This window comes from Dendropsophus ebraccatus, chromosome 1 (genome assembly GCF_027789765.1).
Source record: "Dendropsophus ebraccatus isolate aDenEbr1 chromosome 1, aDenEbr1.pat, whole genome shotgun sequence".
NCBI classification, from domain to species: Eukaryota; Metazoa; Chordata; class Amphibia; order Anura; family Hylidae; genus Dendropsophus; species Dendropsophus ebraccatus.
The window spans coordinates 150,528,664-150,545,641 of record NC_091454.1 but is presented as its reverse complement, the minus strand read 5'-3'; the positions used below and the strand labels follow the sequence as shown (position 1 = coordinate 150,545,641).

Sequence of the window (16,978 nt, the reverse complement as noted above, 5' to 3'; positions counted from 1 at the left end):
AGACACAATGTCAATGAGGCGGGGCCTATAACATCCCTGTTGTAGGCCTGCGACGCCTCTGACACCTTTTTGGTCTTCCCCCTCCACCTTCCCGTTCCTTAGCAATGGCCTCTGGGGAGGATTTCTTCTATGAAGCACTGATTACTATGGCCCATGCGCACAATTTAAACAGCACCTCAGAGGGTTCTCACAATCTGTTACTTATCTTGTGGATTGGTCATAAGTAATGAGTCCGACTCCCAAGTAAATGACGCAGCCGCACGCTTACTCGGCCACTTCTTCATTCATGGGATGACCACTTTAAATGCCATAGATTTCAGCATTGAGAAGTTGATTTCAATACATATTCGACTGTTGCTGAATGTTACTCTGTTACCAGGTATACCCTAATGAAGTGTTGACCAGTGGTTGTCTATTGCAGACAGGCAACTGATCTGTGAGATGTAAATGCTGTCTGTTCATAGTGCTCTATGTATGTGCTTGGAGTGTGAACACCTGCACCTAAGTTTAAAATGGTGTGAGAAGCCACGTTTCTGCCAATTCCCTTTTTGGATTTCACTTTCATTCCCAGCTACATATAAGACTCGTTCATGGACTAGTAAAATCTGTATTTGTCTCCTGGAAATTGCGTAGCACAAGATTTCTTTTGGCAGCAGAGTACCGTTGAGTTCCTTGCTCAATCCAACCTGCCAAACTGGTGTTTTGGAGTTCAGAAAAGGGTGAACAACAGAATTATTCATCTGCACTTCCTGCAAACATCACACATGGCTTGAGAGCACTGATTCACTATAACCGGGCTGGATTTGGAATGAATGAGTTATTCCCAGAACTAATCTGGATAGAAGACGTATATTTTTGCCAGTAATCTTCTTCCAAGTGAACTCTGGCTATAAAGTACAGTACTCTCATGTAGTATTCGCTTACAACAACCATACAACTGGCTCTACTTTTGTAATATTAGAGAGTTCCATTATAAGCAGTTTCCTAGTGATTTAGATATTGGACTCCCTTTCTTTACAAGCAGAAATAACTCCGGCCATTGAGCAAATTACAATTGTTTTTCCGTAAGGGTGCGTTCACATGTACAGGATCTGCAGCATTTGATGGTGCATATTTTATGCTGCGTTAAGTCATTTAGTCACATCTGATTACAGATCCTGTACGTGTGAACACACCCTATGGCTTAATTCATATCGCAGTTCTGCATGCGTTTGAATACATTGGGAGATGCCTTAGATGTTATGCCTCTGCACTGAAATCTTCTCCTTGAAAAGACCAGATTATCCAGACCAGATTTGCTGTGACAGGAAATCTTTTTGGAGACCACCTCCTTAGAGGACAACTTTTTAATTAAATTTGGGGTGGTCTTCTAAAAAAATTTATTTTTTTTGCAATTTGGTTTTTAAGTGTTTTATGTGGGGACACAGCCTAAAGGATGGCTTATAGTAAGTCGGTAAGCGTTTTTTCTTAGTAGGGTGGAAGAAACCCACATAACTGCGATGAACTTACCAACTCTGCAAAGATGTTGACCTAGTACTAGAGTTTAAAAAGCCATAAAAAGCTTAAGTGTCAACCACTGAGCTAACACAGATGAATAAGATGGTTCAAGATGCACACACTTTGCACTAGTCCCATGTTTTCCGTCAGGATTATCATGTTCATTATGTGAAGCTTCACCTTTGGAACCACTTTATTAAGGACTTCTATTCCATACGAGCCTAGATCTTGAAAATTATATATTTTTTGTGTGCATGTTTCCTGAGTTGCTAATAGTGAACTATATATATATTTGATTTGGGTGGAAATGCTCTTTCACAGTGACTAAGCCCAATAAACTGTTCATTAGTCAAAAGTGTTAGTTTCCATCTTGTAGTAATAGTAAATTCCAGCAGAAATCCTCCAATCATCCAATCTGGCGTGACATTTTAGCTTGTACAACTATGGTTTTATTGGAAATTTGTGAACAATCGGGTTCTCCTTAGAGTTCGGCACAATCAGCTTTAGGCTATGTTCATACAGTATTTCACTTAGTATTTTTGCAACCAAAACCAGGAGATTTTTTATGTAACTAAAAGGACACCTAAGTTACTTGATTTTATGTTTTTTTTTTATTTCTGGTTGTCTTTTATATTTTTTTTGTCATTAATGATATTTTGTTGTTCTCAGTATTTGGATATACAGTTTGCTCTGTATTTGTTCATAATAATAATAATTTTCTAAAAATCTTAAAAACAACTATTGAAACAGAAAAGACAGAAACTTTGCACATCTTTTCATTATAGTTTTTCTCTGTCCACTTCAGATTTTGGTTACAAATACTGACAAAAACAGTGCCCAAAATACTATGTTTGATCACACAGTGTTTGAGTTTACATTTAATGTATACAGTTTATACTGAAGACAGGGGTAAAAACATACGATATATATATTTTTATATTTAGATAGATAGATTAAATAGAAGCTAAAATGAAAAGTGCTTCAATGGTTGTCACCAAACCCACTTTCAGCAACAGCTTTTCTAACTAACTGTGCAATACACGTGCACACTTAACTTGGCTGAATGTGCATGTTGTTTAAATGGGCCAGATTCTGCCAGACTCCACTGACAGCATCTTTTCTCCCATGAGAACAAAGGATCCTTCTTTTCCTTGATGTTGTCGCAGCTTAGTTACTGGCAGTGTTCCATGGATGCTCGCAGTGTAATGCATCAAGTGCCTTTTGAAAATGTATGTTTTATCCCCAGGCGCAATTGTCCAGGAGATGAGGCTGAATGGCTCATATGCCCCAGCATGGCTTATCTCCCCAATCTTTGCCTCTGACTCTCAAAACTGATTATTGATCACATGATTTAGGACTTGGAGTATTTCATGCCAGAAGCTAAGCCCGAGGCATCAATCATGCTGGTGGAAGGGTGAAGAGCATGGGGCCTAGCAATGCTGCAACACTTGAGCAGCTTAGCCGCACCTCCTAGACTCCTAGGGCTGTGCATAAAAGATGAGTCCCATATACTGCAACAAGGAGATGCATAAATTACATTGTCAAGCATCTAATCAACACTGCCTGTAGCTTAATAGGTGACGCTGAACTGATAGACTGCCTTTTAGGAGCTTACAGTGAATATACAGCTTGTTTAAATTCAGTTGATGCTTATAGATACATAATGTATTGAGACTATAGGAAACCCTGCCATTTGATTGATTGATTTTGTCTGCTTCTGAAGATGACAGAATTTGCTCTGCCCTAGTGTAATCTATATAGGTCCGGATTCTTCTACTTATTTACCTTACTGATCATTTTTTATATCTTTTTGTCTTAGGTTTGTCTTGCATTGGCACACTATTCACAGCCGACAGATCTTCAGTTACTTTTTGCCTTTGAGTATGTTGCCAAGATGTATCACAATCAAGGTACTACGATGTAGCAGCTTGTGTATGGCTGTCTTGGTTAGAGTATTATTAGCATTTGGAAAAAATATTGACATGTCATGAATTTTGATCGAGTATTGAGACCCTGGCTGATCTCTCTCTGACACTGGGAGAAGCATGGCCAAGCGCTTCCCTCTTCAGCCTGCTGCAGTCTCCTTTCAGCTGCACTGCATATACATATAATGGAGCCTGTCTAGTGCAGCTTGACCAAGATCGCGGTCAGCCAGGATAAGCGTGCTATCGAACGCCTAGTGATATCAGGCAGGGTCTGCACATTCAGACTCCAAGTGATCAAAACTTTTGACATATCAGACATAACTGTTTAAAAACAATTTACAGTATCACTGTCCTTACAAAAAACTTTTGACATGTTAGAGTGTTCAGATAAATCATTCAGGAGATAGAAAAAAAGAGTTGTGCTCCATTAAAAGTCAGACCCGGACCAATCAAAACTTTTGACTATGACATAACAGAGAAATGTAAAGTCCAACAGCACCCAGGGATCAGATTCATTTGCCAGAAAGTAGAGGAGAGGATGCATGCTGAATGGCTGGTACTTCCAATTTGCCTGCAAAGTAGCTATGTTTCTCTGATAAGATATATTATAGAGTTTCTTATATTCGAGTGTAGTAGTGAATTATGCAAAGGTGTTTGAAATATCTGCTACATTTAAACCATTAGGGTTAAATATAATTTGTTCTCTTTGTTACTAGTGTCAATAGAGTCATACAGATAGTAGTAATGGCATTCTTTTTAAGGTATTATAAATCGCTTAATGCCAAACATCCACAAGCACTGCAGACTAGTGTTGTGCCAGCAGATGCCGTTCTGTATCTATTTTTTCTGCTGTGGTGGCTGTTTTGAAGGTGCATTTAGTTTCTCAGCATTTTTTATATTGATTACTCTTCTTTTTCAAAAGTCATGGTGTTCAAATTAAGTTTTCCTTGCCAGTCATAGAGTGATCTGGGGCAGTAATTTCCATAATGTATTTATAAATATAGGAAATGTAATCTTATTATATAGAAATAACGAAAGGCATGCTTATATAGAATGGCTGTAGTTGGTCTGTAGTATGAACTAAATTCTTCTATAAGCTGATGAGAAATGAATAGGTATTCTTAACTCGTAATCTTTGTCAGGCATCTGTATGCTGTATTCTTGTAACTTCAGCATCACAAAGTTTCTAAATTGTTACAGATATTTAGTCTTGCCTATTATGTTAAAAAAATGTCAAGAAACCATGCCAAATCTGACTTGCCATTGTTTCAGACCATGGCAGATTCATCATGAGGGTGTGAAGACTGGAATGTCATATAAGAGACTGGAATGTGCTATAGGAACATCAGTCAGTATCTGTGTGTATAGCTCGCCACCAAATGCCAGAACAAGCTGGGGGAAGCACTTGGCTGAGAACTTCTGTCCCCTGCTCACAGCTGCAGTTTTGCTGCAAGAGATAGATTCTATAGTAAGTCTATGGAGTCTTTTGCAGAGAGACACGGAGAGCAATGATTTAGAGATAGAAGTACTCAGCTGAGGGCTTCTTTTGGCTTGTTGTAGCAATTGGTAAAAGTGTGAACAACCCAGACCAAGTAATCAAAATATTTCACGTCAGTTTTTTTTTTTTAGTTACAGTGACACTTTCTGGCAGAACAGTGGGAAGCTATGGCCGTGATTTTACCTCACAGCCTCCATATTCTTTAAGATATTTTGTCAGTAGGTTTATTCTGTCCTATCTAAGGGTAGCATAAACTAGTGACAGAATGATGTATCATTTACATTGTTCTATGCAGCTAATTCAGAGAGATCCTACTGAATAACATGAACAATAAGTAGTCCTCTCCATTATGTGTGTGAGCCCAGTAGTCCTCATAATTCACAAGAAGCAGAAACTCTGCCCACCAGCCGCTGATTGGCTGTTATCTATCCATGCTGTCTATAGGCAGTCGACTGTCAATTAGCAAAATAGTAGAAAAGACTCTGCACTCACCAGATGATACTTGCTAATTTATTGTGGTGCACAAAGCATCAGGTAGAGAGAGAATGCGTTTCGGCCAAGCATGGCCTTCAATCTGTCAATCGGCAGCTGGAGGGTGGGGGGGGAGGGGCGTAGCAAGAATCCTATTCTCCTGCATATTAGGTGAACTGATGAACAAAATGATGTAAGTAATACATAGATCTGTTCAGCATTTCTGTCACTAGTTTATTCTGCCCTCATTTAAGGCAGAATAAACCTATAGACAGGTTCCCTTTAAAGGTCTGTTTTAATTTTTTTTTTCTTCAAAAAATTCTTCAGTCAGTGTATTTCTGAATCTTGCTGCTTGACATTTCCTGATTTACCCTTTACTTTAGCAGCACCTATATGACACCACACCCTATTTATGTCTTGGACAGTCTATTGAAATAAAATGTCAAACTCTGTTTACAGGAGACAGAATTAACGGAATAGATCCTGGAGGAGGAGATACTGGTCCAAAGACTCCTTTGTTTGAAACCTATTCTGACTGGGACAGAGAGATCAAAAGAACTGGGGCCTCTGAATGGAGAGTTTGCTCAGTAAATGAAGGTTATATGATTTCAAAAAGGTTTGTATACCTTCCGGATTAAAAAGGGAAGTCCTGCGAACAGTAAAAAAAAAAAGTCAGGCAAGCGGGGTGGGTGAGAAAACAATCAAACAAGTGAACTTACCCATCCATGTGCCTCCATTGCACCACTCCAATGGAGTTCATCACCGCCGGCTGTCATCTGCAGCGAACCGGGAACGTCACACCTGGCCCCTGCAGCAGCAACGGCGCAGTCTGGCTGAGCGATTGACCACTCAGCAAGTCCATGACTGGGGCAGTGTCTCACCCCAGTCACTGATTGGCTGGGACGGCAATTGCTCAGCGGGGATCGGAATGTTGCAACTAGCAGAGCTGCAGGACCCCGCTTATGTGAACAGGACCTGGCAGTGGCGCTACAGAGGCACAGGGGTGAGTTCACTTTTCACCTCCCAGTTTGTGGGACTTCTTTAACATAATTAAAAATGTATACTGGCATAATCAACTTTCATGCGTTTAGTAAATTTCTGTATAGTGGAGACTTACATGTTCTAAGATATCCTATAGTATCATGGGGGTACTCTTAGTGAATTTACTCCACACCTTTGTAGGAGAAATTCACAAATATTGCTAGTGAGCCTTGATGATGAAAATTGCTGAAGATATAAGCCAACTCTTCTCTTTTCTCTGGTACAACTGCACAAAGCAGGTAGCTTTACAACTTCAACATGGTGCATTGCTTTAGGATTGTGTCTCACAGTCTTCACCCAGTACCCATGAAGATTGCTCTGTAAAGCAGATTAAAGCTAAGCCATTTAAGGATGTCTATTTTAAGCTCCTTTGTTTCTGCCATATGCTCCTTTACATGAATAAATGACACAGAATCCAGAACGGATTCCTGACTCTTGGGTTCCTTCCCACATAGTCACACAGCAGAGAAGACAATCTGATTTGCTCTGACAGTTATTGGCAGCTTTCTGTGTTAGGAATTAATTAGCGGCATCCTTCTCTCGGGGATGTGGAGCTTATCGTTCTTCTACACTAAGATCCACCCCGGCTATAGTGACTTTAATGGGACAACATAAGGCCGTCTTCTTCCCACCTCCTTTATTGTCTGATTTTACCTGTCTAAATATAACTATGATCATGTACTAAATAGCAAAATAGAGCTGAATGTACCACGCTAAGTATATAGTTCCTAGAGCATTATGCTTGGGTTTTCATTGGTGCAATGATCTCTGCTGCAGCGTTAGTCTTATGAATGCTTAACGTGACTTTAATTCCTCCAGATTTCTGCTGCATATTTTAGTTTACTATGCCTTATTAGATACATATTCAGTGGGACTAATTCACATTAAGCGACCTACAAGGAGTGAAAAGGCATGAAAATGGAGCCTAAGGATAGGTACACACAATTGTAAAAATCAGTTTTTTGTTTTTTTTTACATATAAAGATGCTTTTTTTTTCAGGTGTTTTTTTTTTTTTTTTTTTAATGGGAACTATCAGCAGGTTAGACAAATCAAACCTGTCAATAGCTCCCCATTGTGCATAGGGCTACAGCCTTCAGAGCACCAATCCAGCCTGCTAGCTCCACTGATAACCATTAGAAATGGCGGATCAGCGCTCTGGGGAGATAGCCCCGCCCCCAGTGTGCTAAACTGCCTTAGTGGACACAGGATTACACACTGAAGTAAATGGGAACTGGAAACTTATTTTGGTGGGGTTGTTTTAGAAGCATTTTTTGAGGCTATTGTTTGAGGCTATTTCTTGCTGTGGGATTATGTTCTTAGTTTTGCAGGCTGTAGCCTTCCTTTCGAGTTCTCTGCTGACTGGCAGTGCAACCTATGAATAGGTTGAGGGGAAAGTAAGCATTTTGATATGAAGCATGTTATTATCATATTCTCTATGGACACGCTAGTAAATAGTGGTAGGGAAAGTTTGAGTCTCACACAAATATAGATATGGATTGACTACACCCACCTGCAAATAGCAGGAGGACATTTAAACAGCAATTTTATCATCTTATCTTTCTGAATTCTATGAATTAGTGTGCTAACACCAAAGCAAATCCAAGGTTGATATCTTAAAGGTGCAGTACAGAGACTATTACTTCTGAAACTAGCACTGCTATTTTTTTTTCTATCATGATTTTCATTGAAGGTTAATCCACCTCATTCATCTGTTGACCCTGTAAGGAATGATTTTCAGATTACCTTTTTGTTTTTGATTTATTCAGCACAGTTTAGCGCTAAGATTGCAGAGGTTAATAGCAATGGGCAAAAAGTTAATTTGTGGAATATTTGTATCTCCTTTTAGCCTTCCAGAATATTTTGTCGTCCCGTCATCTTTGGCAGATACGGATCTTAAACAGTATTCATATTCGTTTTTTGGACGACGAATGCCAGTGAGTATGTAATGAGTGATGGCCAATAACAGGCGATAACATAAACTTATTTACAGCTGCTGATGGTGTACTTGTATGTTTATGAGTTACCTTTTTGAATGAAAAAAAAAAAATTAAATAAATCTGTACTGGAAATACATTACCAACAATGTCACATGAGCCATATGATTTAAGGAGAATGATTTTGTCTTTACTTTGTACAGCTGTGGTGCTGGAATCATTCTAATGGCAGTGCGCTGGTGAGAATGTCCTACATCAAAGACCTGTTACAGCAACGCAAGATAGATCAACGGTAAGTAGTGCTCAGGACCACAGTGGTGGTATATTCTGAAAGCACACACATATATCCAGTTTAGTGTTGTGTACCTTCCTAGCTCATAATCGTCACATTTGTAATATTCAGCCCCTAGCCTGCCACGCTGATAGACCTCTGTAAAATATTTGCTACTTTTCTTGGCTAGGATTTGTGGTGGAATCACTCGAAGTCATCCTTTAAGGAGCGATGTTTACAAGTGTGACTTGGATCACGGTCTCCCAACTCTTCAGGATATACAGACTGCTTTTACAAAACTCAAGCAGTTGTGTGTGAATGGTGAGTGAGTTTTTATGAACTTATTTGCTTGACACCTAAAATTCCTTATATATTTGTACTAGCTCAATTTCCTCTGGATGGTCTAATATGTCGTTGTTGTCATAGTTGTTGTCGTAGTTGTTGTCGTCGTAGTTGTTGTCGTAGTTCTTGTTGTCGTTGTTGTTGTTTTGAGGTTATATACTACTACAAAAGAATATTTGGCCAAATTACAGACTATCAAGACACAATAAAGGATTAGCTTCCCCATTTACTGCTCTGATCCTACTATAAGCAGAAGCAAATTTGTAATTATAACTTATAATGCCATTCCCTAATTAACTTGTGTACTTCCAAAGCTGTGTGTGACAAGGAAATTTAGGGGTTCTCCAGCCATTTAAATTTTTGTGTTCAGCAAGATACCCCTGGAGGATCCTGGGAGAGCATGGTTAGGTAAAAATAGGATGTCTGTCATTTTCAACATCTAAAACATATGGCAACGAGCCATAGAGGAGGCAGATGGTAAATTTAAAGAGAAACACTCAGAGGACAGGACCCAGCTTATAAGGAGTCAGTACGTAGACTGGAATAGAATATATATATATATATATACAGAGGAAGAAGGATTAAAAAATGAAGGGGTTACGTGAACCTCACTGTACCAAGAGAGTTTGGTATTCGGTAGGTTCAGTGAACCTAGGCCCAATAATACCAAATTCGGGAGGAACTCTAAGGTCTTCCATTCACCTGATGTCCTCAATTCTATGCAGCCAAATAGAGATGGACTGGGTGGGGGGTGTCGAGCTTTGATGGTAGAGCCAATATTTATACAGCATAATGTGCTTTATTATGGCTGCAGCGTGGTTGCTCCTACTTAGTGTATTTAAAGTGAGCATGTCCTGGGGGTAGAACATAATGTGACCTCCATTGCTGTGGGTGACATGTGCCTGGATGTATATTGATTGCAGGGAGCTCACAGAGAGGTTGATTGTTTGTGTGTTATTGCTGTAAAGCCTTACAAGTGATTGTGCCAGGTTATTTTCACCAGGTCACTTAGCTCATCTATTCAGCTGGAATACTATACACAGGTTTGTTCAGCGTGACTTGTTTCACTGCACAGCAATGTGCTGAGTAGATGGAATCAGCCAGTAAAGGCCCCCGGGCAACCTGATCCTGTTGCAGAGCACACTCTGTTATATTATTCTGACTAAGGTCTACAATGTGCTCGACCTGCTGTTGTCCTACAGTAGCTGGCTTTAAAGAGGTGTGGTCACGGAATAAAAAAAGGTTTTGACGTGTCTGAGAGACATGTCAAAAGTTTTGACGGTCCGAATATGACTGTTCAGGAGAATGACGGGAGAAGTTGTTCTCCGCGCATTCCTCTCCTGGCTTTGTGTCACATGAAAAGATGGTCTTATAATGGAAATCTATGGGGCAGGTCTCCTCACATGGCATGGAGTGGACCATGCGGCAGCATGGTCCTCTTCCTGCTCATTCCTCTGATGGGTAAGGGTCTGAACACTCAAAACCTGACCAATTAAAACTTTTTACATGTCTCTCTGACATATTAAAAGTTTTTTTCTGTGACAGGTACACTTTGAATGCAACACCTTCCTTGGAAGTTGTAGGCAAAGGCTTCTGTGTAAGGGAGAAGCAAGAAATAAGAAGTCAACAGAAAGGGAAGAACATACGAAGAAGGAGGATATGAAACATTGACAATGTTAAAATGCTCCTTTAGACTTGGCATTAATAGATTTTTATTTAACCCTTTCCTATTACAACAACTCTATATGTAGTTATTAAGTTATTAACTCTATATGTAGTCATTAAATGTTGGCTGCAGGCATGACTCCTTATGACTAGAGGCCAGGCAAATCCAAAGCGCAGAACGTAATTCTTGACCATTTATAGGGTGATGTAACTGGATTTACAGCTTAATTTACTGACATAATAGGATTCATTTTATAGGTGCTTGTCATTTAAGTAGTTGTAAATGTCATTGTAATTACACAAAGAGCACGTTTATTCTTGACTGCACTTTATGCAAAAATATATAGGTAGGAACTAGTCCCATGGATATTGGAGTGTTTGGTGAGAGCAGTATTATTCAGTGGGGTTATCCAGGATTAAAAAAAAAAATTCCTACAGGCTGGAACCAGCTAACAAAAGTCCTTACTACAAAATTCTAGTGTCTACCCCCCACCCACCAAGCTTGCTGTGGCCTGTGATTGTCTGCAGCTTTTCATGAACCGTCACAGTGGTCACATAGTAGACTACAGAGGCCTATGATTGGCTGCAGTGCAACATGAACAGTGGGGGGACACCAGAGCAGCGGCAGATTTAGGGGTACGTAAAATGTTTTGTTGTTTTGCCAGTTACAGCCTATGGGCTGTTTTAGGTTTTATTGTTTAAACTTGGAAAACACCTTAAATTAAATCAAGGTTTGTTTTTTTTTTGTTCAGCAAAACAGTTATTCATTGTATAAAAAGTTCTGCAACTTTGTGGTTAAACTTTTTGACTCAATTCCTTTTTGTAATAGCTTGTTTAACTTGTAGTGATATCAACTGGACTGTTCACTGTCTACTTCTGGGGGATGATAATTCACCCTGGTCATGTAATAAGGTTGTTTGCGGGTGTCAAGACTTGGAAATCATAACCAGAACTAAACCACAGACCTTATAATAAGAGAGGCCTCCATAGCTTCATGTGGCCAATTGTATTGCTATCCATACTTTAATGTAAATTTAGTTTAAAATGGCAGCTATTTTATTCTTGCTAATTTGATGCAAAATAGGTCAAAATGTTCTCAGCTATGATATATTAAAAGGGAAACTGTCATCTGTTTCATACTTCCCAAACAATAAACTACACGAAACGGGCTCCTTTATTGCCACAGCCTGTGATTTGCTGTGAAATGCTGTGGTGGTTCAGAGAAGTCCTAGTTTAAAGAGAACGTGTCGTGTCAAAAATGCAGGCAGCATGATATAGAGCAGGAGGCGCTGACTGGATTGATGTGTGGGAAAAGTTCCAGGATAAATTATCATTCATATATACAGTGGTACCTTGGTTTAAGAGCGTTTTGGTTTTAAGAGCTCACAGTTTTTCTAAATTGTGACTTGGTTTAAGAGCATTGCTTTGGTTTAAGAGCTCCCTGTACTGGGTGGGAGCGCGAGTGGAGGAGGGGCATGGTCTGCATAGTGTGGTCTACAGCACTGTACTCTGACCCAGGAAGTCTCCCTCACCTTCCAAATCATAGCAGATCCTCTTTAGGCTGGGGCTTACATCAGGGGACGGGACTGTGGAGGTAATCTCTTCATAGCTGTAACCCCTCTCTCCCCGGACAGAGAGCTCTGCATTTATGTGCCCACATCTGCCCTGCTCATTCCTTTATACTCCCTGCAGTCTCTGTCAGCCCTTGTGTTTCCCATCCTCTCCATTACTGTACAGTAACTTATAATATCACATATTCTGCTGTTTCTGAATGTTTGTTTCATTAGTTTTACATGTTATTCAGAATAATAAATTATTATTTTTGGGGTGTTGAACCAATTGTCTGCATTTCTATGATTTCTTATGGGAAAATTTGCTTTGGTTTAAGAGTGGATTTGGATTACAAGCACGGAACGAATTATGATTGTAATCCAAGGCACCACTGTATTCATGTAAATTCTGCTCCTTCTAGGCTAAGTTGTAAAGTGGATGGGCCTACAACTATAACTATTGATAGTTATCCCAGTATGCACCCTTATACACAGGTAGGAGATAATCAGTGAGTAGGACCGCCCACTTGACTACCTAATCAAGAATGAGCAGCGATTTAAACAAATAAATGACCACATTATCCTGGAAGTTATATCACACAACTCTGTATTGATTGGGTCTGCATCTTCTGTGCTATTACATGCTGCCTGCAGGTTTGGTGGTATTTTCAAAGTGTCAGGTTCCCTTTGAAAGTTGATCAAAAGAGGCTCCAGGTCAACTGTGCAGCACTTCAGAACAAATCATAGACTATTTTATTAAAGGAGCCTGTCCTTGGTTCTTGCTGGCCATGGTTTGTGCAGCATACGTCATGACGGGTTCCCTTTAAAGAAATACATACAACTATCTAACTACATATAAACCTCTGCAGATGTAGAGGGCCACTGCTGACTGTTAAGCTTATTGGAGTGTGGTATCGGTGGACTAGTTTTTCCTATATTGGATCGCAACTGCTCTATATTTGAATAGTGATAAAATATCTTTTATGTTTATTCCCCATAGAACTATTTGATGAAACAGAAGATCGATGGCTTTCATCCCTTGAAAACACACGCTGGCTGGAGTATGTCAGGTACAGCTTCTCTTTCCTGTTGACACTTCTGTTGCCTGGATATCTAGGAAAGCCAACTAGACGTGGAATTAAAAGAATAAAAGAGCTTGCAACAAAATGTTTAATGTGGTAAGACTAAAATAGTCATCCTGAAAGGCTAATTGCAGACTGCAAGAGCATAACTACTGCTGTAGCTGGCTATGTAATTGCTATGGGGCCCAGCACCAACAGAGGACTGCGGCCACATGGGGAGGTGGTTGTTTCCTATTGCTCTCGCTCCCAAGCACTCAGAGAGGGTGTAATATACACTATGAATATTAGGTTACATTATGTTTATATCTCAGTAAGGACCTGTTCACATTTCAAGTTTCTGCTACCGGTATACGTCAGGATACCCTCCTGCATTTCAGGAGCAGGATCCAGTGCATGTTTTAGCATTGACTATATGGCTCCTGCATGAGGTTGTATTTGGCTCCATTCACATCAGTGCAGGATAAGACACTAGGTTGTCTAGTTACTAGGGGTCATTTTGAAGGTCATCGGTAGACTTGTGCCCCTGTTTTCTAGTAGGGATGTGTGGGAATTGTGTGAAAATGTGTTTAGTAGAGTGTATTTATGAAACCCTATCCCTTCCCCCATGCAAAACTGGAAGGTTGAAATATAACAGTATCTGTGTCACTGACTACAAAACCTAAGCTTGAGCACCTTTCCGTTTTGAATGGAAATGTGAATAGATGATATTACCAGTATGTGTTTTTCTGCTATTGTGCTTGTGATAGTTTTCTTCCAGATGTAAAATAAATCTATCAAAAGCAAAGTCATCTCATTGCTCTAAATTTTATTTAACTAAAATAAGCTGAATGAACGACTGGATCACTTTTCCTTTGGCAGAGCATTTTTGAAGCAAGCGGTGGACCTTGTCTATGTTTTGGACTCGAAGCGTCTCTCCGTTGTCATCCAAGGTAAATTTATCGGATTTTCTTCCTTGTGTCTCACATAAAGTGGAATAATAATGGTGGAAAGTTGGCTAATCCTGCAGGCCCAGCTGAGGGGAGAGAAAGGCCAGGCATGTTGGATTTCAGTTGCCTGACCCATTTGTTTTCGGGGGCAAAAGCCACTGCCACAGGAGTCTGGCAGCGGTTTACCTCCCCGCTCCCCATTTATTAAGCTGAACATTTATGTGCATGCGGTGAACAGGAGACAATTGCATGAATGTTCAGTTAGCAGCCCTTGAACGTGGATGGGCACCCTAAGGGTGGCTTCACACCTAGCGACTCGCAGCGTAAATTACGCTGCGAGTCGGTAGGTCCTGGCAGATCACTTTCACTACATACACGCAGCAGTCTGAACGACTGCTGCGTGTATGTAATTCTGCCGGCCCCTTAACCCCTTCAGCTCCCTCCTGGCTCCCGCTCCCACTCCGCTATATACATTACCTCTCCTTGCTGCACCGGTCCCGGCGTACTGCTCTCCCGCCCGGCTAATCAGTGGCTGCGGCAGGGCAACACACTGATTGGCCGGGCGGGAGAGCAGTACGCCAGGACCCGTGCAGCGAGGAGAGGTAATGTATACAGCGGAGTGGGAGCGGGAGCTGAAGGGGTTAAGGGGCCGGAAGAATTACATACACGCAGCAGTCGTTCAGACCGCTGCGTGTATGTAGTGAAAGTGATCTGCCAGGACCTACCCGACTCGGAGCGTAATTTACGCTGCGAGTCGCTAGGTGTGAAGGCACCCTAAAGGGGTTATCCAGACTTTGTAAAATATGGCAGCTTTCTTTTAGAAATACCACCTCTATTGTCCTCAGTTTAGGTGTGGTTTTGCAGCTCAATTCTATTGAAGTAAATGGCTCTAAATTGTAATACCACACACAACCTGGGACAGGGGTGGTGCTGTGTTTTTTTAACCCTTTGAGGACCAAGCCCAAAATGACCCAGTGGACCGCGCAAATTTTCATTTTTGTGTTTTAGTTTTTTCCTCCTCCCCTTCTAAGAGCTCTATCACTTTCATTTTTCTATCTACAAAGCCATGTGGGGGCTTGTTTTTTACTGGAATAAGTGTACTTTGTAATGGTGTCTTTCATTCTATCATAACATGTATGATGGACCCCTAAAATATAATTTATGAAGATATAAATTGGTGAAATCGTAAAAAAGAATGCCATATGGTAACTTTTGGGGGGTTCCTGTGTCTACGTAATTCACTATACGGTAAAAGTGACATGATATTATTACTCTATAGGTCAGCCCGAACACAACCATATGCAGGTTACACAGATTTTCTAATGTTATATATTTTTTCTTATTAAATCCTTTTATTTTTTTTACAATTAATTAATATTAAAATGGGCCTATTGTGACGCTTATAACAGTTTTATTTTTTCACCTACAGGGCTGTATGGGGTGTCATTTTTTGCGCCATGATCTCTAGTTTTTATTAATACCATATTTGTGTAGATCGGAAGTTTTGATCACTTTTTAATTTTTTTTATATATAGTGTAGCAAAAAAATAGGCAATCCTGGCTCTTTTTTTCGCGCTCTTCATTTACGCCGTTCGCAATGTACTATTGATTTCTGAGAAAAATAAATAAATACAACAGTGACACTTTAAGCCTGGATAACCCCTTTATTGCTGGCCATAAACAATAGATGTATTTCAACTTAACACAGACTACAGCTTCTCCATAAATCTGCAAGCTAAACTTCTCCCATGTGTTTGTTGGGGGGGGGGGTCCAATGTGTCAGCTTCTTTCATCCCCCAATATCGTCATTGCCCTTAATAATTGCATTATTTCTTTCATCCTCATCTTGATCAATATCGTCAGCACCTATCCTCCTAGCTTTTGCAACAACCAGACCCCATCTTGCTGTTTTCATTCTGTATTATGGGTGGACGACTCTGTGGTGTGGAGTAACTTTTGGTGACCACAAGTTTTTGGTCTACTACATAGACAATGACAATGTGGACACCTATAGACAAGACCTTAACAGCTATCCACAGAATGGTAAATAGGTGATCACAAGTGTCTGTGTGTGCACACTGCTACTCTGCGTCTATAGGACTTGCTGCTGCAGTAACCCAGCATGGCCACTACTCAATGTACAGAGCTGTCTGCTTCTGGTTCACTTCTTTATATGAGACTCTTGCATTGATTTGTCCGACTTCACCAACTAGATATTGAAGACCTATCCTAATAATAGACCATTAGTGGAAGAATCCTTTAAACGTAATGTATGAAATGCAGATGTTTGTTCCAGAGAGTAGACAGCATCTGATATTGTAATGAAGGGAATCTAGACCTCTGCTGAATACAGAGGGATTTCCCTCTTAGACATACTGATAGTCTTTGTGACTCATTCCCTCCACGTGCCAAGTCAGCTGATCGGTGGGGCTCGTCCAGCTGTTGAGTCAGAAAATTACTATTTTGGTGAAAGTGTTTTGCATCTGCGGCCAAATACTCAGTTTAAGCTCTGTTCCAAGCTGCCGTGATGTCTGTCCCATCCCTCCCATAAATAAGACACACAGTTCCAAGGTTGATTCCACCCCTTGGTTACCATCTGATGTGCTCATTTAGAAGGGTGTGTCCTGGGGTATTTTTAACATCTGCATTTTACAGCTAAATAAACATAGTCCTTATGTGATGTCACTCCATGAGATGTTTACACATATATTCTGAATGTGTAGATCCGCTTTAACATTCTTTACATTCTAGTTGTTGTGTTATGCTTCCTTACTA

At 40.3% G+C, this 16,978-nt stretch overlaps 1 protein-coding gene across 1 annotated transcript in view; it reads left to right on the top strand.

Moving 5' to 3' along the window:
• Positions 1-16,978, top strand: part of MTMR10 (myotubularin related protein 10) — a 57,159-nt gene that overhangs the window by 29,741 nt on the left and 10,440 nt on the right. The window contains exons 6-12 of the mRNA XM_069956539.1: positions 3,317-3,407; positions 5,851-6,007; positions 8,280-8,367; positions 8,571-8,659; positions 8,829-8,959; positions 13,196-13,265; positions 14,136-14,206. Coding sequence (XP_069812640.1) covers positions 3,317-3,407; positions 5,851-6,007; positions 8,280-8,367; positions 8,571-8,659; positions 8,829-8,959; positions 13,196-13,265; positions 14,136-14,206 — 697 coding nt within the window. The remainder of the gene's footprint in view (positions 1-3,316; positions 3,408-5,850; positions 6,008-8,279; positions 8,368-8,570; positions 8,660-8,828; positions 8,960-13,195; positions 13,266-14,135; positions 14,207-16,978) is intronic.